We start from the raw sequence: 23386 nt of genomic DNA, 5'->3' as shown, positions 1-23386 counted from the left end.
GACAGAAAAACAACAATTGCCAGTCAAGCCACAGTGCGTCCACTATTTAACTTTCCATGCTAGCTAGTCCTGCCCTCTGAGGAGGCTTATCAGTTTTTACTTTATTGTTTTTAATGGGTGATTTAATACAAGTGTCGTGGGATGTGGCCTGCATTCCACTTGAGTGTTTTAGCTGAGGCTGATGTCCAGAAAAGAACCGCGTTTTTGTGTTGTTGCTTTGAAAATTGGGGCGGGGGGGGGGGGGAGAAATAATAATGATCTTCGGCATCTGACCTCTTGGCACAGCAGAGAGATTGTCATAGGGGGCATGTGACTTGTTAAGCAAGACACCCAACCGGGCTTGAAGGAAACAGCTGCTCATTTATGCTTTAGCGCTTGGCAGCCGGACAAAGAAAGGAGACTTTTGTGTTGAATACCTCTGCAGAACCAAGTGCCGTAAGTGATTTTCCCTGTTGTCTTTGTGCTGGGTGGTGTTTCTGTGCATTTTTTAAGTTACAAAGTCTTCCTGGTTTCTCTTTAGACTTCTTGCTGCCAAGGTGCAAGTTTGCCACCTCAGAACTGGTTCTCCATACAATCAGAATAAAATGGGGACTTTGTGGGGTTTTGCTTCCATGAGGAAAAAGTGCAATGAAATGCAATAGGTGATTCTCAAAAGTCCTTTATGGTGTGGCTTGCCTGGTTCAGTACAGGGCAAAGCTCCTGTGTCTTTAAGAGCCAAGGAGGAAAGAATTTGGGCTGCTATAACTGCTCAGGCTGTTGCAGGCTGAAAGGAAACTACAATTAGTAAAGTTCTCCCTTCTGTGAAATAATTAAAGATACAGAAACACTGTTTTGTTTTGGAATGTGGCAGTCCTGTTTATAGTCTGATGGTTTGGTTTCCTTGTCATGCCATGAACTTGGTCACAGCGAGAAGCCAAGATTGCATTTCAATTTAACTGTGAACAGTCATTTACAAGGAACTCTTTCAAAAAAAAAGAACACCCCATCTCAGGAGTTATTAATTGCGGCATGTGTGCCAGGTGGATGAAAGAACACTGACTTTTGGTTAATCAAAATGAGAGATTACTGCCTTCTTTCATAAATGGTTCTGGAAATTGCTTCTGAAAACATTACGCCTATTTGCATAACTTTAGTTTCCAGAGAGTGAGGAAAGTCCAATCTTAGAACAGGCAGCGTGTTTTCCACATTTTATTGGTCTTCAGAATTTATTTATATGTTTAGTAATTGTCACTTTTTATCTTGCTGCACATGTCCATGAGGAGGGGTGTGGCAATGGCAGGGAAGGGCAAAGTGCTCCCCTCTTGCCTTCCTGTAGGCATATGATTGGCCACAGTGGGAAGCAAGATGCTGAGCTTGGTGGACCATTGCTCTTATAGTCTCAGTTTTCTTTAACTACTCTTATCCAAATTATGCTCCAAAGCACGCTAGATGCATGACAGAATACAAACTAGTAACTTTTCCATTCAGTTTGTTCAGATTTATTCAGTCTTTAAACCCCACGATTGGGCATTTGGACTTTGGATAAAAGAACAGGAGCCTCCATGTGGGCAGAAATTTCAGAACCATTCAGCTTATTCCGTATGTGGTTTGGTCCACATTCAGAGGATCTCAGATCAGTAGAGGATGACTTCTCCAAGTCTCCAGTGCCCTTTTCCAGAGCTTTTCCACGCTGTTCATGTAAAGTGGTGGTGTGTATTATGCACAGTCCAGGCCATGCCTCCCAAGGCAGTGCATCTGTTGCAGAAGATCTGTCTCCCTGTTGCTCCAACTGCAGTGCTGAATTGGTGCGGAAATACATTTCTTTCCTTGCTGATGGTAGTACTGATTGCGCTGTGACCCTGGAGCCTTACCGGGCATCTGTTGGTTAGTGCCTATGGCTATGTGATTCACTGTTCTTGCCATATGTACACATTTCTTCAAAATCATTTTTAAAGTTGCTTTTTTGTTTTGCTGCTATAATTATTTTATTGCTAATAGCTGGGTACTCTTCACAGTTCTGTTGCAGTAATATACCCTTCTTTGGGGCAAGAAGTGTATATAGCCAAGGGTTTGCAAATAAATTATTTTTAATGAATTCTTTTTCTTCCTTTTCAGTAGCAGGGTGCTCCAGGTATGATGCCCCTGTGCCATTTTATCATGGAAATTACCCTTCTTATCTGTTTGCCCAGCTTAGGGAAAAGCATATCGAGGAGGGTGACTTTTGCTGGGAAAGCAGCTAGGGGTGGAAGGGATAATATCCCTCCCCCTCTGTACTATGGTCCCAAGCCAGATTCAGTGCCCCCCTCAGCTGCTATTTGTTAATAGGGGAACAGAAATGCCATCAAACACATACAGAGTCAGACCCTTGATGCATGTAGTCCAATGCTACCAGCAATGACTGGGAGCAGCTCTCCAGGTTTTCAGGCAGGATCCTTGTCTAGCCCTACCTGGAGATGCTAGAAATCAAACCTTGAACCTTCTGCAGGTGACTTACGCCTGAGCCAAGGCTCCACCCCAGGAGGCAGTTCTACTGCACCTTGCATAATTTGAAATAGGAGTCCTGCACAGAGCAAGGAGTTGGCCCCAACAACCTTCTTGGCCCCTTCCAACTCCCAATGTTCTGTGAGGCTAAGAAGACCAGATCAAAACAGGACAGCTTTTAACACCTCTGTGTGAGAAGTGGCAACTAGCAAATGCCCTTTCTTCTAAATAGTTTAATAATTGTTTAGAAGCCTGGAAATGAAAAAGCCTGGCTTGGTGGATTTTCCCCCAAGGCAATTGCACTGTAGGTTTACAAGTTCAGAGTAAGCGTTTTCGCCATTGGCATCTCCTTCCCTTTTGCCAGTGAGAGTTGAGATCCGAACGCACACCTCAGAGAAAGACTGCCGTCTGGAGCGGAGCATGCTAAGGCATGCAATAAGTATCCTTATTTTTCTGTATTTTGGGGTTTCACACCTGTGAAATGTTTTCTTTGACAGTGCCACTAAAGCGCACAGTCCCTTCCATGATATAGCATGTGTGTGTGTGACTGCTTCTGTGGAATTCCTTGGGAGAGAAAGAGTGAACAGCAAGGCTGAGGAATGTGTGAAATGGCAGCTTCCACTTAGGAGTGGCTAGAAAAATTAATGGATTTTCCATTTTGCTGGAAGTTGATCATGTCTTTGCACTAAATTGGTAGGTAAATTTCAGAGCAGAAAGGAAACACCCAGGAGCAAACCACTATCAGTGGAGGCCAGATATAGATGAAGAACACAGTCTTATTAGATTTGTTGCCAAAAGTGCTGCACCAGATGCAAACTTACAAAGGTGAGGCCTAGCTTCAGCTCCTGGGCCAGCAAGGGCGTATCGAGGACTACCATGACTGTCTGCTTGTCCTTCCTTTCATTTTCAACAGCATTTCATCATCAGGGACAGCAATCTGAACATGCATATAGTTGTGCAGGTACATTTTATCATTTATACCTTCAAATATCCTTCCCTGCAAGACATACAACAAAATGGTGCTTATCTGTTTAGCAACAGAGGGAAATTTTATGATTTAAAATTACATTTAAATCAAATTTATGAAATTATACATGCTCAGAGTATTTCTCTTCCTCCTTTTCTTCTAAACAGGAATGGCAAACCAATATGTGCTTTGCTTCTGTTTTTTTAATTTGCTCTAATGTATCCGAATGTAAAGATGGGTGCAAAGCACAGGATGATAAAGTGGGAAATAATGTGCAAGTTTCTCTAAAGAGAAGGCCCTAAAGTCCCTTGGGTCTTGGGTCCAACTTACCTAGCCACAACACTGCACCCATCTCTAAGAACCAAGCCTTCTCCAAGCAGGCCCCAGTATCAGCAAGATTCTAGGCTCTACTTCTACTCCACAGCCTACCACTGGGGATTTCTGACTGCTCATACTAGCACTGTGTGGGGAATCCAGGTTTGGAGTGGGGATCTGTCAGCTTGCCTCCCCAGACTCTAACTTGCTTTAACTTTGTCCTAGGCCTGACTCATGCCAAGCATGCGTGTGGATGACTGGCAGGAAGCCAGCCCAACTCTTGTGCAGGTACCACAGTGTGCTCACTGTGTGAGTGGAGTTCTGTTCTTCACATGTGACTTGCTGGCTTTGTGTCCTTTGCACTAGATTAATTCAGTGTGAAGAAAGGGCCTACTAGTATTGCCAAATGTTCATGGACTTGATCTTAGCTCAGCTCACTTCCTAGGCCAAGCATGGGAAAGAATCTGGCAAGCTCTAGACGGCTGAATTCCAGCTGGATCTTTGCATCTATAATCCATACTCATCTGTGGCCTCTATCCTTTACTGGATGCAAGGTTGGCAGCAGAGTGGTCATGAACCCTAGTAGACCCTTTATTGTAAGCCATCCTGAGACACTAGTGGTGGATGGGTTAGAAAGGTTTTAAATAAATAAATAAAATGTCACCCTCTAGTATTCATGTATTTCCTCTTGTGCTTGATCCAGTCTTGCAAAGTGAGCCAAGCCAAGAGGAAGTCCAGTAACACTAACAGAGTGAGGTTTGTGCAACTGGCAACCTCCCAGATCAGGTGCAGCAGCCCGAATGGCTGCATGGTGCAAAATGAAGGACTCTGCTTGGGGTCACATGGAGCTCCATTCCTGCCAAGCCCCATGCAACCACCAGCAGCATCCCTCTTCCACATCGGGTGCAGCAGGACAAAGTGGGGCTGAATAGGGATGTGCAGTGTGTGAAGCTCAATATCAGCCATGCGCCCCACAAATGCTTTGTACATTTGCCTGCAACTCAGACTCAGGAGTTCAGGGAGCTGAGTCCAAGCAGATTCCTCAAGCATCCCTGGCTGTCAGTTTCTCTTCGGGTGGGGATTCCATGTTGTTAACATCTGCATGGCAAGTAGAAATGTAGTAGCTGAAGCCTTTCCTAGAATGTTCCAGGAGATACATCATTTGCTGAATTTCTGCTCCTGTCCTGCCAGAAAAAAAGATGGCGATCTTCTCCGCATGGCAGTTGTAATGAATTAAACCATGAGAACTGATCCAGTAAAGAAGCAGCATGTATCTTTTGTATGGGCATTTTCACATACAATACTCGCTTTCATTGGATAGTAATGTGAATATGAAAGCTGTATTAGATGTTAATCTATATTTGTAACATGAGAGACACCACCCCAAGGAGCCCTGGCTTGTTCTAGAGCGTGCTTATTCCTCTGTGGCTTGCTGTGTCACTGGAATGTGGATGACAGGACCCACAAGTTGGAGGGAGAACCACAAGAAGCAACCTATTTGGCATGAAAGGATCCAGTGGCTCCTCCCTTTCACAAGTGCTGATGACAGCCACTGGTAAAGTGCCCAGGTGGCATTTGCTTGCATCTGTCACCAGCTTCCCTGCTGGATAGGGGCGCGATGGCGCATCCAGCTGGCCCTCCTCCTGGGGAAATCTGGTTGAATGTAGCCCTCCCTCCCCCACTGCCTGCAGCCATGATTGAGAAGCAGAGGCCATGGGGGGGGGGGGCAGGTCAGCTTGGTCCCTCCTTCCAGGGGATCCAGCTGAATGCACCACCCTCACTTGGTGTGGGGGCTGAGCTGAATGACGGGCAGTTCTTTCTATCATTGCCATGTCACAAAGAAGCACCTACCCTATTTCTATTTACCATGTGGGGGGCAGCTTCTGTCTGTCCTTTCCTGGCACCACAGCCAAATAGTGGGATGGACCTGCTCGCACGGCTTGGAAGCACAGGTCAAAGTGGCTTGTTGCCCCCACCACCATATCACACACACACACACACACACACACACACACACACACACACTTTGGGTTCCCTGCTCCATGCTCCTGCCAATGTCAGCATTGCAGACTTGCTCATGAGCAACCTATTTTCCTGGAGTACAGGAGTACAGGGCAGGCAGATGGCCGCTTCAGAAGTTTATCCCTCCGTGCTCCAGTGGTTTCCCATGGGATCCTAGCAGGAGGGCCAAGGAGGGAGGAGCAGGGCAGAGGAGGAGGGACCAGGCCCCTCTTCCCAATTGCATATTGGGCACAGAATAATTTTACCTGTCATCCATGGATAAAATTCCCAGGGGGGTTGGCAAGCTGTAAACCTGCCAGGTATGAAGAACCTCATGTAAAAGAGCCAGACTCAGTCCTGCAAAAATCGAGAAGCAAAAGCCTCGGTAAAGCAATGGGTTAGAAGCCTCATGTAGAGAAGGCTCTGTAATGCTGGTGGGAAACTTCTTGTCAGAACAGCAGGTGCAACTGTGAAGATTTAGCCTAGATGTAAAGCTTTAGCCTGTTCTCCCTGCTCTTTTTCCCTCCCAGTTTTCTGGTGAAGTACGGCAGAGGATGCAACCAACAGTCATCTAATGGGGACCCTTCTGCTCTTCTTCGGTGTGCTGAAACCATGTCTACTCTTCTGACAATGGGAAATACACTTGGGAAAGCTGCTACACTGGATGAACTATTAAGCACCTGCATTACTATGTTTGGTACAAGTCTTCCATTCTCCTTGATCTATCTGCATTTTTTTAACTGTTTGATATGTTTGCATCAGTATTGTCACCTTTCACTTCGTTGCTCTGCAGGTGCCCTTCATTGACTTTGCCCTGCTCTGGCTAGTATAAATATGCTTCCTTCTGCTAGGATTTTCCTCTGGATTTGTTCCCTGTCCAGAAAATAATGCTGAATTTGGACAGTTGCATTTTTCAGAGCTTGAATGGCACAGGCTACAAAAGGAGAACTCAGGAGATGGAACCATGAAGCAGTGGAGGCCATATAAATTCAGAACAGCCACTGCAGACCAAGAAATGTGTGGAAGACATGGAAATGGCTGTGGTTCTAATGACACAAAATCCAAGTGTTTGTGGTTCCTCTAAGGGAAAGGGTTCTGGGGATAAAGAAGGGCAGGTAGAATCATAGGAACGAGCATGGAAGCAGCATCAGTGACGGGCCAGTTGGATGCACTGCTGTCTGTTCTACGAGTCTCTACACACTTCTAGATTTGGAGAAAGACTTCATAACTGTTCTGGGAACAGCCCATACGGCTGTTGCTTAGCATGCTGCACAAAGACACCCGTTATATTCTTTCTGCATCTCCGTAGGGGAAAGGAGTATACTCCATAGCAGCTGAAATGTTACCTTTGTAGCATATTTGCTGAGAATTTGCTGAGTTGTTGTCGGCATGAACAACTGCCCAGTTTATGGCAAGATACTGTCTCCTCGCTTGAGCTCATGTCTGGTATACCATTTCTTTCACATAGACCTGGTTTGGATGACACAACAGTCCCTAACCCTTCTTATCTTAAGTGGGTTCTCGTGTTGTGAAGGGGGCACTTCCCTAAGGATGGCTTGTTCTTCCAAAGGGGCAGCCCTGGGGAGCAGGTCGGGCACCCCCACCTTCACTTGCTTCCTGGGAGGATGACTCCTGGACAGGAGGCAGGGCATGGGAGGAGTCAGGGCTACTGATCCAATCAGCAACAGTGCTCCAGGGGTGAAGGACAGTGCCACCAAGTGAATTGCTGGGTCCCACCTCCTGCCTGAGGGAGATCAAGACACTCCCCTTGCTCCAGTGTAAATAGGAAGTGGGGCTGCCCAATTCATTCCCCCATCCTCCCATTGCACTTCAGGGCATGAACCGTGTTAGTGCTACAGGGAGAAAGAAGAAAAACATACTGCTACCATGGACAGCAAAGAGTAGGAAATTCCAGCCTCTGCTAGGGAAAGGTGCAGGGGGTTGGCCCAGCCAGCACACAGGAGGTTGAAGTCATTGTATTTTAGGGCAGGCGTCCTGTTTGTGCCACAGCCAGGGAGCTGAAATGCTGCTTCCCTGTGTTGTCCCCTGGGATCCCAGGTTGGGTTGTTGTGTCACATGCCAGCAAATAAGTAGGGAAACTATGATGTGTGATTCATTTCTAAAAAAATGGAGCACTAATCAGGGACAAAAGTAGATTTCAGATTGCCTGAAGGGCAGGTGGTGTGCACATACCTTTGCACTGGCATGAGTTATTCTCACTTGTACATGTTTATCCCACTGTTCATAACTGTAAGCTTTCTTCAGAGATCCTTGTGTGTGTGATATTCAGCTGTCTTTAATAGGAATATTTAGCAATGCGTATTCTCCCATTTTAAGGCAGTATTTGTGTTTTTGCAGATCACAAAGGGGAACTGAGTAACAATCATTTGCCAAGAATCTTCCTTTTAATGCATCGGTGGTATCTAACTTCCACAGAACTGGCAGACAAACTTCTCTCCCTATATCCTTTCAAAAAATTTATATCGGTAGTACCAAGGATTTATCTAACAGATGGCACCTGAATGCTTTTAGTGCTGTTTTAACAAAGAAATGGGATATCTGGAATTTGTAAAAGGACATGGTGGGAAATCAGGCCCTGTATAACGTCTATACATTCTGCAAATTACAGTTTTGTAAATATTTGCTGTAGTGATACTAATATCCATACTTAGCAGTAGAGACAAATGATTTATTATCCTGTACTATAAGGGTTAAGATTGATTATTAATTTTAATATAGAACATACTTTTAATTTACAATGATGATGATGTGTTGGTATTTATTTTAATGAACACAGTTGCCTAGGCTAAGAAGAGCACATCCATCCTATTAACATTTCTAGATAGCCTGCTGCCCTTCCAAAATTATTTTGGGCAGCTTGCATGAGGGAAGTGTAACACAAATCTAACAACCAAGGGGCAAGTCTATGCATCTTTACTCAAGCATGGTTAGCTAGGGAGTGCCAAAATTTGTAGAACTACATGCTCAACCAGGTGATTACCACATGAACTGAAGCAGTCAAAAAATGAACACAGCACAGTAGCAACCAATAAAATATGCCTGCTTTGAACCAAACAAGAAAACAAGACCTTATACAAGTTACTGAAACTGAGAGGCAAGGCTTCTTTAACTGATCTACATATAGAAATGCCAGTGGGGAAAACTGCAGTGAAATCCGCTTAAAAATCTGCTACTTCATGAGGTAAATGGAATTTTGCTTCACCAGAAAGTATGTGTATATTCTTGACAGTTAAAAGATGGAGACCACCATATCTAGTATGAAGATGGTCAAAGCTGGAGATATGGGATCTCCCGAATATTTTTGCTTTTCTTCAGCACACCATCACAGTTTGGATTGGATTGGGACTGGGGAGAAGGGAGAGTAACCCATTTCTCCATGCCATTTTTATAGTTTAATTCCTGCTTCCTTGAAGCTGCTAATGGCTTCATAGTGGGGGAAGAACAAAGCATCCAGGTACTACCCGACTTTTTCTCCTGGAGAGCTAATACAGCTTATGGGGTGACCAGATTTAGTTGGGGACATCATAAAAGACAGGCAACACTCAGTGTAGCCAGGGAGACTTCCTTTACTTCCCACCTTGCTCCTTGCCCCTCCTGATTTGTATTTTATGCCTTAAGTTTTTTTTTTACTGAAAATATTAATTGGAATAGAGAGGCAAAATATTCCATGAAATTATATCTGAATAACTCTCCTGTTACCTTTGCAGATATTGGATTTTGGAATTTCCAGCAGAATTTAATCTAGACCTTGGTTTGGTGCGTCTGACTGAGGAATTTCAAGAATTAGCCAGTCGCCTAGGCTATGAAGAGCACATCCATCTTATCGATATTTCTAGCATGTAAGGATTGCCATCTGTGAGGTACCCGAGACAGATTGCTCTGCCCAGAGTCTGCAAACTAATCATATTGACAACCATTGTAAAACAACAACCACCGCTAAATAAGCAATGTTTACTCCAACACAAATTGATGTGACATTTTTAATGTTCCTCCTTTTATTATGTTATCATTATTTATTTCATTTCTATGCCACCTGTAGCCAAAGCTCTCTGTGTGGCAGATCCTTTTCAGAACATGAAAAGCATTGGCCACCACTTAGAAAAAACTTACATCACCCTGATTCGTAATGAGGAAAAAAATTGCTGCCTCTTTGAGGGTAGCTTTCTCTTTGTCTATGACACATACGATTTTGTCTACAATAAATAATGTTGTGTATTCATAAGGTTTTTAAGGAAATCATAAGGTTTTTAAGGAAAATGTCTGCATTGCACATAACAGCTTCCCACAGATTTCTTTGAAAGGAGCAGGCTAATATTGCATCGAGAGCCTGCAGGAGAGTTTGATTAAGGCACAGTTACGCTGGCAGCTTGTTTCAGGGATTGAAAGCCTTCCTTGATATCTGTGTAAGGTGTGTGATCTCTGAAAGAGTAGAGGTGTTTTTCACACCATGGAACTGATGCAGGACTAGTATAGAAAATGCTGCATGGGTGTAGCTGGCTCCTTGTAGTGAGCACAGGGTAGTGAAGGAAGAAGCAACCTGGAGCCCTGGCCAAGGCAGCTGCTGCTGCAAACTACAACACTTCCTCAGCTGAGAGTTATACCCCACCCTTCTCAGTCTGGGCCATCCCATCTCATGGCATTATTGCTTAAAGAACTCCTTCATCCCCCCCTTTTGCTGCTTTCTGAGGTGATGCTACAGAGCAAGCCTTAGATCAGCAGACTTCTCTTCAGCCATGAACCAACTGTTGAACACAGACTGCGATAGTGGGAGGCACTTTTAAATTTGTGTAGTATGTGCCTGCCCTTAATCTATGTCTCTCCTTGGACGCCACCCTCACCCATGCCTCTGCAAGTAAGTCCATGCTAAGCAAGCATACCTCTGATGCTTCACATGGGTGGAACTTTCCTAGGGTGCAATCCTATCCATGTTTAGATAGGAAACAAAATCCTCTATGCCTCTGCATTTCCCAGCTTGCCATGCATTGTAGGGCCCTTAATATGCATAGGATTGCACCCTTAAGCATGTAAGCAGGTCCAGATGACTTCAGAAGCAGGACAGGATGCTGCATGGAGAAGGTGGATTCTTGTTACCCACCATCTGCAGAGGCATAGATCTAGTGTAGGCTATTGTCTACCTGGCCCTGTGTCTCTGTTTCCTATAGTCCCTGAATCCAGATTTCCACTGGATTGACTACACTGATGGAAGAGCCACCCATCTTAACCTACTCCTTCCTTTGGCAGCCCTTCCAACCCCTGAAGATGCTACACAGCTAGTCAGTGCCCCCTGCTGAATGGGGAAATTGTGGTGTTGGAGGAAGGGGAAATCTCCAAAACTGAGGCAGGGGGACATTTTCATAAGAAAAGTCCATCTTCTCGCCTTAGGTTTCTTTATTCACAAAAGACAGGTCCTGGATCCAACCTGCACTATTTTAGAGATGCAGAACAAAGGTTTGTGCAATACCCTTTAGGTTGGAGCCCAGTTCAGGAAAAGCTCATAACTCACTAGTCTGAGTCCAGTGCCACCCGAGTTCTTCCAGAGCTCTAAATCCAAGCACTGGATAAATTCAGCAACCTCTCTATCATTCGACAGGCCTCTTTCTGTAAACATTATGAAATGAATAATTGGATGTGACAACTGATCTAGAATTTTTGCATAATCAACCACTTTTCTAGGTAGCACAAATCAGATCATATTAACAAGTTCCTTGCATCACACACATCAGCTCCACCTTGCTTTCATTACACTGGAAGAATCTCCTTCCTCTCAAATGACACTGCAGGAACTTGGTATTTTTATAGAATAATCTCTGAGTTCCAAAAGGTTAGACTTTCTGTGCTTATCAATTATACAGATGCTCTGAAACATTTTTCTAAGTATGAACTGTAAGTTTGTCAGTAGCTATTGGCAAAGAGTGCAGTGAAACCTCCTGTTTCAGAGGCAGTATATCATTGAACACAGGTTTTGTGGGGGGCAAACAGCAAAGAGACAGCTGCCTGCATCCTAGATTCTAGGATGTGTACAGGTGTGCCATGAAGGCAAGGGGGGCAGCAACGAATACCAATATATTAAAGTGCTTACTTCTATTAACTAAACCTTAGGAGAAGCATTTTACCTTTTTAGAATGGAGATGAAACTTCATAAACTCTGGGAGCCACCAAATGATCCATGGTTGTGCAAGGAAAGGAGCCAAGGCCAGGGGAAGGAAGGATGGTCTTCTGGGAATTCCAGAGGGCCAAAGTAGAACTCCAGGCAGGCTGCATTTGGCCACATTTTGCATCCTAGAGGCAGCTGGATGGCTTTTGTTGGAAAAAGAATGGCTCCTTGGTCTGATCCAGCAGAACTTGTTTATAGTTTTGTCCTTAGATCCACCTAAAGTAGCTCTCCACTGCCCTGCTTTCCACTGAACGAAGATAGCACAGCTAAATGAGACCACTGTCTCATTTAGCATTAAAACCCAACATGTATGGTTTGGCCCCTATAATCCTTGCTAGCTTCTAATTCCATCTTGTGCCTGGGCACAGATCCTGAGAGAAGTCCCTTCATTCTCTTTTACAGTCCTTCTTATGACTGGATGAGAAGAGTCACACAAAGGAAAAAAACTTCCAAGAAGGGAAAAGCTTGCCTGCTGTTTGATCACCTGGAACCAATTGAGCTTGCCGAGCATCTCACCTTTTTGGAGCATAAATCTTTTCGAAGGATTTCTGTAAGACATTTACAATTTCATATGTCCCTTCAAGTTTATGGCCAACACTGGCTATGTTTATGAGTCTGCCCAGATGATGACAGATTCCACTGAACAATACCTCAAGTTTTGGTGCTGGTCCCTGCTTGTTACTGAGTGTAGCATCAAAGGATAATTTGCTTATTTGCCCATCTGAATTAGCAATAATGGCATATTGATAAATTCAGATAGAATCACTTACTGTCAAGTAAAATACAATCAACAGTTATGTGAGTTTGCTGTCTGTTTATTGTGAATGGGTGGATTGCCATGTTTTTGCCTTTATAAATACACCATGAATTGGTGTGACCACAAGCAAATGAGCTACCATATTACTTCCTTTGTAATATGTTTTAAATCAGCTTTAATTTAATTTAATTAACATTTCTATGCCATCCTTTGCAACAAGCCTCAGGATGGCTTACAAAAGATAAACTAATCAGCAACCTACAAAGGCCTTGTTGCTGGGTTGTTTGATATGATGTCCAAACTCAACATCTAGGATATGGTAGGATGAAACAGCTCAAAATTTAACCCATCATGGGTGGTTGTTGGGTTAAACTCTGGGTTGTTTAACACCAAACAACTCTGAAAGCTGGGATTGGACATCGCATCAATTTTTTTAGGTATTGAGTAAAGCCAGTTGAAAATGGAAGTAGGAAATACATAGGAGTCTGTGAGATCATTTCCTTGTGCTTGGCCCTGGTTTGTCATCTTGTAAGAAAGGGCAGAGAGCAACCAGAATGATCAAGAACTAGAGCCAGGAATGTTGCAATGTTTGGGGCTCTTTCATTTAGAGAAAAGGTGAGTAGTGGAGGACCTGATACTGTGCATAAATTGTGCACAGTGCAGAGAAACTGGATAGGGAAAAGTTTTTCTCCTCTCTCATAATCCTAGAAACTCCAATAAAGTTCAATAAAACTGAATGGTGAGAAATTCAGGACAAATGAAAGGAAGGCCAACTTCATGCAATGTGTAGTTGAAGTATTCTTTATGGTATTCTTTATTATGAAATGTAATGATGGCTTTCAGTGAGAATTAGATAAATTCATGGGAGAGCATGCTGTCAATATCTATTAGCTAATTTTGTAGCATCTTCAACTTTGTAGGAATTCCTCTTTGCCTGTACTTGTGCTCTCCTTATATATTTGTAAATACAGCAGATGTTGAAGAAATGCACAAGGCTCCAGGACTCTCTTATGTAAAGAAAGTAATAAACCTAGCAATGCTTACCACATCTCTAAAGGGCTCTTTGGATGCAATGGTGGCAACTCATGAATCAGTTAATTAATTGCAGTAAATCATGGGTTAATTGATTCATCATTTACCACAGTATATAGTGAGCATGCTCTGCAGGTTTTTTTTTTTTTTTTAAACTCCTAATTTTAAACTCCTAATTGGAACAATAGGAGATTGCCACATGAAATCTAAACTTGGACAATATAGGTTGCTTGTGGATTAATCTAACCAATTGTAGTTAATCTAAGCAATTGTAGGATAACTGTGGGTTGTTTAATCCACAATTAACCTATAGTGCCTGGACTCAGATGTCACATAGTTCGAATATTTAAAATGGCCATGGAATGCATCCAACAAATGCCACTATTATGTGCTGGATCAATAGCTCACCACTTACAGACATGGTAAACATGCAATGACAGAAACAGTCCTGAAAATCATCAACTGTTTTAAATAATCAGGTTTTAAATAATCAAGTGTCAAAAGGGTCAAGTGTTAAAAGTTTTAAATAATCAGGTTTTAAATAATCAGTGTACATGCAGATGTGAGGCAGTTCTCGGGATGTCACCTTATCAGTAAATTTTGCTCTAGGACATGCATTTAAGCAATTAGGAAAAGGCACATCACAATGAAAGTATTGTCTTTGTCTAGTTTACAGATTATCAGAGCTATGTGATCCATGGCTGCCTGGAGAACAACCCAACTCTGGAAAGATCAATTGCTTTATTTAATGGCATCTCTAAATGGGTCCAGTTGATGGTCCTTAGCAAGCCAACCCCCCAGCAAAGGGCAGAAGTAATCAGAAAATTCATTAATGTTGCACAGGTAATATTGGTCTTGGAGCCTGATTTAGTTCCATAGAATGAAATAGAGTGAAAAGCAAACCCAAAAACAGGGTCAATGAGTGAGTTTGTTGTTGTTAACTGTACAAGATATGATTCCATGGACTATGGGGAAAAATAGTTAGGGAATGGAATGGGACGGTGGACTATACATTTTGTACAGGGCCTTCTTCATGACCCTAATTAAAATTGCTGACAAGAAAACTAAACACTTTCATGGCTGAATAAGCATTTGTTAAGACAGCTGTATCTTACAGGAGCACACTTCTGTTAGCTGCATCACTCCCTGCAGCTTCTTCGGGCATTCAATCATGTTCCAGCTTGCCAAAAAGAGGGAAATGTGGAACTGAATTCCCTAGATATGACAGCAAGCTGTCCATCATTTTGGTGGGTGTGGAGGCCCATGTATTGTGGGGGTTTCCGGTGAGCAGGACTTCCGCACCAGTACTAAACCTGCTTGTTATTTAATGTTTGCTGATGCCAGGACTGGGACAGGTGTTGTTCCCACCTGAACAGTGTCCACAAATCTTTACCTTTTCTAGTAGGAGAAAAGGGCAGCTATTCATTTATACTGAAGAAGAAGAAACAACAGTGATGGGTAGAAGATTAACTCGGCCCCTCTTTGGTGATCACAGGGTCTGGGTCAGAGAACTGGTTTTGGTTCTTCCCATTGTGTTCCAGACTGCAGCTCCATTATTTTGTCCATGCATACAGGCTGCTTCTTTTTTCTGCATGCCACTGCCCCTTTTCACTGCAGGTTCCCTCTAGATAGGTTGCACTGCAACTTCCATCATCCTCAGCTAGCATGCTCATGGAGTACCAGACTGGGAAAGACTGCATTAGAGTGTGTCAAAAGTGCTGACATTTCTGTTCTGATAATTCAGGTTTCAAATAAAAAGTTCAAATAAAATAAAAACCAATTCACCAATAAATACCAGAGATTTCAGTATATAATTTGTACAATTCTCTCTTTTTTCACTTTCCAAAGGGTTACAGACTTGGAAGCAATAGAGCTACTTCTAAACAAATATGTTTAGATTAAAATAAAAGACAGGCTTTATTTTATTGTTGTCTTTTCAAAAATATCTTAGGCTTGTCATTCATTGATACCTCTGCTAGTAGCGCTTGAATTTCAGTTATGAATTGATGTATCTCAATTTCACACACAACTTTCTACCTGTCAGTTTTCCTGTAATTTTCTCAGATTGTCCAAATGGTCAAGATCCATTATTTTTTGTCTCATGAATAAGGAGGTATAATTACACAACCCAGCGCTAGTTATCACTTGAATTATCTCTCCCTAAACCATACATTTAAGCCTGTACAGGCAGAGAAACATACTCTCAATTAAGATCCTCTGAACTCACAGTCATGTGTCTAATTTCTATGCAGAAACTTCTTCATCTCCAAAATTTCAATACCCTGATGGCTGTTGTTGGTGGACTGAGCCATAGTTCTATTTCACGTCTCAAAGAAACTCATTCTCACCTTTCTTCAGAAGTTACCAAGGTATGGGAATATATGTATTCATGGACTAGCATAGCCATATTTGTTTTTATGTCCTGTGGTAGACTCAAATATATGTAAATACTCTGCAGAGCAACATATGTAAATACAGATGTAATTTTTAAAAGATATGTGTTCCAATGGAATAAGGGAGACTTGAAAGCAACCATTGCCTATGAAGCTGTCTCCTCCTGAGCTAGCCACTGGGCCATCTAGCCCAGATGTTGGCTGGCAACATCTGCCATGGTCTCAGGTTCTTCCCAACTCCCCATGTTTCAACTGGAGATTCTGGGATTTGAACCCAGACTTTCTTCATGCAGACCATGTACACCACGACTGAACTACATCCTTTCATCAAAAAAATGGGAATGAAAAGCAACATTGAGTTACTTTTGCTTTTGAACAGCAAACCTCACCAAACAAAGCTAGTTTTCTAGTCTTCTGATATGAGTCTCCTATCTTTTAAGGCTGATCAAAGAAATGCCAAGAACGCATTGTAGAGTCTTGCTTCTTCTGTGCATTATTTACAGGATTGGAATGAAATGACTGAACTTGTCTCCTCCAATGGTAACTACTGCAACTACCGCAAAGCTTTTGCTGACTGTGTTGGCTTCAAAATCCCCATCTTAGGCGTCCACCTGAAGGACCTGATAGCAGTTCATGTCATCTTTCCAGACTGGATTGATGAGAACAAAGTCAACATTGTGAAAATGCAGCAGCTTTCAGTCACCTTGAGTGAGCTAGTTTCCCTGCAGACTGCTTCTCACCATCTTGAGCCAAACATGGACTTAATCAACTTGCTAACAGTAAGTTCCCAGAAAATTTAGTTTTGAAAATCTTCCTTTCCATCATATTATGTCCTTATAAGAACATAGAGTCGATCTAGTCCAGTATGTGTTTCAGCAGTGGCCAACCAAATGCCCACCAGAAGGATGTTAATGCAATAGCACCTGCTTGTGTTCCCCAAGCAAAGACATACTCCCTCTGATACTGGAGATAATATATAGGCATCATATATAGGCTATAAGTTTCATAGGTAACTTATAGCCATAAGAACTACTAACCTTTGATGGCCTTATTGAGCAATCCTATGCCCACTTACCTGCAACTAAGCCCCAATGATTCCGATGGGACTTACTTCTGAGATACACAGCAGTTACTGACTTGAGTGCCTTTGCATGGGATATGAGCACACTAGTGGCAGGAGGAGGAAGGGAGAAAGTGCAGAGTCTGTCCAGTTAGCAAGAGAACAACTAACCCACGTAATACTCCCTTACAGCACCTCAACCAGTCCTTTATTGGTCCTGGTGTCTGCCCCTGCAGGTGCCAACATAATGCTAGACACCTTTTGGGGCATTTGATGGGTTGACCTACCCTTCCCTTATTAAAAAAGAGTAAACACATTTTCATACAAGCAGCTGGGATTGCTGTAAAATAATTTCTGTTGGTGCTGACAAATGTGGCTCAAAGGAGTTGTTTAGTATGTTAGAGCTCAGACTTTTTAGTATAAGGCCAGTTAGTTTAATGTCTGCTTCAGGTAAATTGGTATTATTAAAACTGAAATAAGTAATTATATACAAGGACAACCCTGTTGAGAAAGAATCAGCATGGCTTCCACAAAGGTACATAGTGGCCCACTTATCCATTTTTTGAGAGTATCAGTAAACATGTGGTAGACATTGTTTACTTGGACTTCCAAAAGGATTTTGACAAAGTCCTCACCAAAGACTCCTGAGCAAACTTAGCAGTCATGGGATAAGAAAAGAGGTCCTCTTATGGGTCAGTAACTGGTTAAGAATCGAGAGCAGATAGTGGGGGATTTTTTCCATCTGGTAATAGTTATTGCTTCTGCTAGTTTATTAAGTCCTCTGTTGCAATTGTATCCTGTTTGATATGCTAAATAATAGGAAATAAATCTAAGGCTGAAATCCTTATCTGGGAGCAAGTTCCATTAAATTCAGAGGGCAGTGCTTTTGAGTAGGCATGGACAGGATTACAGTGGAAATTAAATTAAAATACCAGGAGCTGTGTTGGCTGTAGCACATTGTGGTTGAATTGCATACGATAATCTGACAGGGATGCGGGGGATGGCCGGCTGTTTGTTGGCTGTGTCTTGGACTTAATTGATAAAATGGCCTTTGGTCCACAGAAAGGCTTGCCCAGACATCAGCTTTGCATTCAGTGACAATGCCATACTGGAAATGTGGGATGTGGGAGGTCATATAAGGGGTGTGCTTTTCATTTCGAACCTGCTAATTCCAAGAGTTCCTTTCAGAGTAGCAGCAGGCGATATGGTGGACTGCCTCATGGCCATGGGACTTGTAAGCATGAGTCCCACAGAATCTTTGTACCATTATAGATCAGTACCTGACTTATAAATGCACTTAAGTTATTTATCCCAATTTACAACAGTCCTAAAAGTACAATTGCAGCACTCCAATCCAGCAGGCTGAACATCATGGTGGAACTGCTCCTTCTGTATGAATCACAGTAAAAAAAAGGATCACTATGGCCTGTTGGGGATGCAATACCATAAAAAAGAATTATTGAAGAGCATGAAGCTTAAATTACAGGAAACTATGCTTTGGGGGCGGGGGGCGGGGAACTACCAAGGAAAACCATTCTGCTATGTAGAGGCACATGGTCATTTCCTCCCCTCTAATCTGACTAGTTAGTTTTATTTATTAGTAGCATTTTATTTAGTTTTCTCTTTTTTCCCATTTGCACAATGCAAATAAAATAGTGCTGGAGGGTTGGGAGAAAGTTAGAATACATTCACATTCATAAATTGAAACGTTTCAAAGACACTTAAGCAGTACAATATGACAAAGTAGGCAAATCGGTGTCTGAAGGCTGGTGCCTCCAATGAGCAGTGTGCTGAAATACAGAAAGGGCCTCAAGGTCCTTAGTCTGCTGAAGAATCTCTGGGCAAAAGTGCTGTAGGCTTGATTTCCCATTTGAGGTATAAATCTTTTTGCTACCATGAGCACTCTCAAAATCCACTTTTGTTGACCATTTAATAGCTCCGAAAGCACAGAAATGTAATTCTAAGCACACAAATGTCAGTACATTTCTGCAATTTTTCTAATACAAAGTTAATCTTCATCCAAAAATGAGCCAGCATAGGACATGCTCAAAGCATATAGGAGATTGACACAAAATCCATAGCACAACAACAATATTTGTGGAAAGGTTTTTCTTTTAAAAAGGCAATCAGGTGGCCACTATGTATGGAAAAGCAACTAATACAACTAACATCATTGAAAGAGTCAGGATAAATGGTACACACAGGGGCAAGGGCAACCTTTCATTGTCTTTCATGCATGGGATGTTAAAGTTCTCTTTTCCACTCCCCTAATGCCTTGGGTATCTAACCTAGGAAACATATTTATCCTTTTCCTCATATTTATCCCTTCTTCTGCTTGCTTCTTCTACACTACAGTTCATTCTTCCCTTCCTAATGTCAGAGCCATCTATTTTCCTTTTTGCTTAGGGCTACTATCATGGCACTGTATAAACTATAAATATAAATATAGTTGTTGTTTGTATGCTTTTGTTGTTGGAAAAGTACTGAGAAAAGCTCTGTAGTGTAGAAAGGTGAAGCACTACACAATAATTTAGGTGGTGTTCCTGTATTTGTAACTTTTAAGAAACCAGTTCTGAAACTATGCAAATATCTGGAAAGTCCCAGAAGTTTTTACAGTCCAGTGAAAGTGTGACAAAGACTGTCTTTTTTAAAAAACAGATTGAAACTAACAGACATTTTTCAATGTAAAATGTAAAAGCAGGAGAGAGATGGTGACTGGCTATTGTTAAAGGACTCATGTGGACGCATGCTGATAAGTTTTTCCAAACTAATGTTGGATCTTGGATTTGGTAGTAGAAAGAGAATCACTGGGATACAGCAAGATATAAAATCTAAAGGAAGGGTGGGAAAATGAGTATTGGAGGTAGTGCTGCTCTATAGGAGAAAGAGAACATTGAATCTGATAAACTGTGAGAGGGAGATAGTCTTCCCCAGAACCATGGAAATGCTGGACCCAGAAAGTAATCTGGTAGTTGGGACATACTGTCTCTTCATCCTCTGACCAAAGCTGTTGAGAATAATCTTGAGACAGACAGATTTCACAGGGGCAACCAAAGGGGAAAATATTGGAATAACAGCTGACTTGAAGAAACTTTCACGCTGACTGAATAAATGCATTTGATCAAATGTGTTAGTCTTTAAGGCTCCACAGAATTCTTAATTGTGACAACTAGGTAACTCATGGAATTAGCGATTACCCTTGACTTAACCCTTAATGATGTCCAGGATCTGGCATGCAATATAAAAGTCGAATGGCTTAAGAACAGTGGAAAAGCCTTCTGGGGATGGAAAGTCTTCTTCAGTCAGTACATAGCTTTTGATCAGAAGAACATTTCTTTGGCTTCACTCCTTTCCACCAGCTGGTATGTGGAACTTGTGTGGAGCTTCAGCTGGTGACAGCCCCACCGGAAGAATAAAACTTGAGATCCATTCCAGTGATGGCAACGTATGTCAACATGTAGGTGAACAGTTGCTCAGAAGATCTAACCATCTCAAAAGAGAAGAGTATAATTCAAAGGAAATCTAAAGTGAGAACCAGGATGGTCTAAATAAGACCCCTATGTTCAGAAGCAGTGCATTTATTTTCATTCACTTTTTATTTTGTTGCTTATTACATGGCAACTGAAATAGGTAAGCTGGGACAGAGTCCAAGTCACCCAGTGAGCTCTGTCACTGAAACAGGATGGTCTGGAAATAAACAACCGGGAAGCTCTTGCCTCCATGTTTACTCTGTGCTTTCTGAATCTAACTGGCCTTACTTTGAAGCAGGACCTAAATCATGGATGGAGAATGTGTTGTCCTAAAGAGTCCATTCATATCCATAGACCAGCATATACCTGGACTAGATGGACTTTTAGTCTGAGCTCAAATAGGCAAGACTCATGTTCTTGTTGTTTCATTACAACCCTATGTAATCAAAGAAATCTTCTGCCCTTAATACTTGTATGGAAAAGGGAATGTCAGGTGGTCCAGCTTGTCTTATTCTCCTCTCCTTTCAAGTTGTACCCACCCAAATTCTTACTGCTATGCAACTGCCAAGGCAGAAAGAAAGACTCTCATTCTTTCTGTCTGGCCCTGACAGTGATGTGTTGAGTATATCACCTGAAACTGAAGCAAATGTTCCTGTTCTGTGTTTCTCTCTCTTCCGGGGCCTGTGCATGAACAGTTTAAGTCACTGAATCAGCAAGTAATGTCTGTTGAAACTAACCAAAACAAGGTGGTATTCAGCATTGTGAAATTCCCCACTTCTCTCTTTACCTATTATGCATATCAGTAAGCACACCAAGGATACTCAGCTTTATTTCCCTCTTGCATACAGTGATTTTTTTCCAGTGGTTTTTTTTTTGGGGGGGGGGGGAAATGTTGTTTACGATCATTGAGATTTGCTGACAAAGAAGCTTTTGTATTGGAGCAGAAAGCATGCACAAAGCACAGCAGCCTGCCTTGGACTGTGAGCAGGATGTAAGGCTACCAATCTAGGCATTATCCCTCACTAGGGATGTTGAAGAAATCTGCAATAGAGTCAAATGAGTTTGGAGTTCTATGATTTCAAACTGCAGATTCTGCAGCAAACCAGCTTTTTCCAAGTCACACAGATCTGCAGATTTGCAGACCAGTTTTTCACTTTTGTGGGGAATTAGTTCTAATGTGCAAGAGCACAAGTGGAATGGAATTCTCATAACCTCCCCCCCCCGCAAAAAAAAAATTAGCCTTACAGTTGAGCAGATGATGAAATGAAAGAGGCCTGACAATTCACAAAACAGGATGGAATGGTTGCAATGAAATCTGTGAATCACTAACACTTCCTGATAACAATGGGAGTAATTAGTGCAGTTTCTACAAAGAGCAGCATTGGTTTCTTCTTGTGTTTCCTCTCTATATGGCATCTTAGGCCTACTGTTTCAAGCATGCATTGGAGGGTCATGTACAGAATTACTTTAAATCTATATCTAGCAGCTACATAGTAATCCATTTTTACTCTAGAGTAGGTGCAGGATCCAAAGCTATCAGAACAGCAGTATCAGGGTGAGTAGGTGAACTTGTAGATCAGCTCCCTGCACCTACTCTAAAATGAAGAAAAAATATGAAGCTGGTAGAAGTAGTTTTGAAAGATTGCTATTTTGACCCTGGAAATCTTAGGAGGTAGCGGCTAGGAGTGGCTTCAGGAAGAATTGCAGGAGAAAGATCATGAAAAGGGTTAAGCACTCTGGGCTTTTCTGTTGACAACTGCCCTTTCCAAACTCATTTCTGTAATCAAAGGGGTTGCTGCATTTCTGTTACACTCATTTTGTTCTTTAGGTTAGCTGACCTGAAATTTATAGATGCTGTTTTTGTTCTTCTTTGACTTCTAGCTTTCCCTAGATCTTTACCATACAGAAGATGATATCTACAAACTCTCACTGGTCCTGGAACCAAGAACATCTAAATCAGTATGTGACTTTTTCTGATTTAGGGATAAATATGACACCATTGTGCTGCTTTTTTGCTTCAGACCATACTTCTTAAGGACTGCATATCCTGCCTTTTCATTTTAAAATTGCATGAAGTAGTTCATACCTTTTAATTAGCTGATGCCTGTTGATTGTTTAGAAATGATAACACTCTGTGTTAGAAGCCTACAGTTTGTTCCAAAACAGACCAAAAGTAATCTCATGAACTTGTTAAAACATATGAATTGTTAAAACATATGATCTGGCCAGGGCAACTTCTTCTTCCTTCTCTTTTCTCCTCCTATATTATTTATTTACTCATTTTATACTGATAATTTTAATTTTATATTATTATGTTTGTAACTCAGTGTATTTTTTGTATTTTTGTATTTAATGGTAATTTATTATGTTCTATTGTATTTCAATGTATTTTATTCTGTTGTAAGCCACCCCGAGGCTTCGGCAAGGGGCGGCATAGAAATGTTATAATAATAATAACAACAACAACTACTACTACTACTACTACTTTAGTAAGACCTCAGTGTAATTCCCTTATGGTATATGACTTGTCAAGTTGTCAACTGCAGCCTAAAGCAGTTGATTTTCTTCTTCTTTTTTCTACCTTTTCTTCTTCTTTTTTATTTATATTATAAGCTGTCCTGGGACAATTGGATTGTGTAGGATGGGTTAAAAGTATTCTAAATACATAAATAAAAATAAATACTAGGGCTTGTGTGCCTCTAACACAAGGATGGGGAATGTCAGGCTTGTGGCTGTATCCAACCCGCCTCGCATCT

At 41.9% G+C, this 23386-nt stretch overlaps 1 protein-coding gene across 1 annotated transcript in view; it reads left to right on the top strand.

Moving 5' to 3' along the window:
- Positions 1-282: 282 nt before the first annotated feature.
- RASGRP3 (RAS guanyl releasing protein 3) overlaps positions 283-23386 on the top strand; it is a 38096-nt gene continuing 14992 nt past the window's right edge. The window contains exons 1-11 of the mRNA XM_044450668.1: positions 283-435; positions 3968-4030; positions 6274-6440; positions 8102-8204; positions 8883-8945; positions 9472-9603; positions 12321-12468; positions 14377-14550; positions 15960-16076; positions 16604-16879; positions 22512-22589. Coding sequence (XP_044306603.1) covers positions 3996-4030; positions 6274-6440; positions 8102-8204; positions 8883-8945; positions 9472-9603; positions 12321-12468; positions 14377-14550; positions 15960-16076; positions 16604-16879; positions 22512-22589 — 1293 coding nt within the window. The 5' untranslated portion in view covers positions 283-435; positions 3968-3995. The remainder of the gene's footprint in view (positions 436-3967; positions 4031-6273; positions 6441-8101; positions 8205-8882; positions 8946-9471; positions 9604-12320; positions 12469-14376; positions 14551-15959; positions 16077-16603; positions 16880-22511; positions 22590-23386) is intronic.

Source organism: Varanus komodoensis, unplaced genomic scaffold, assembly GCF_004798865.1.
Source record: "Varanus komodoensis strain SLA01 unplaced genomic scaffold, ASM479886v1 scaffold1, whole genome shotgun sequence".
In the NCBI taxonomy this organism is placed as follows: Eukaryota; Metazoa; Chordata; class Lepidosauria; order Squamata; family Varanidae; genus Varanus; species Varanus komodoensis.
This window is presented reverse-complemented; position numbering and strand designations above follow the sequence as displayed.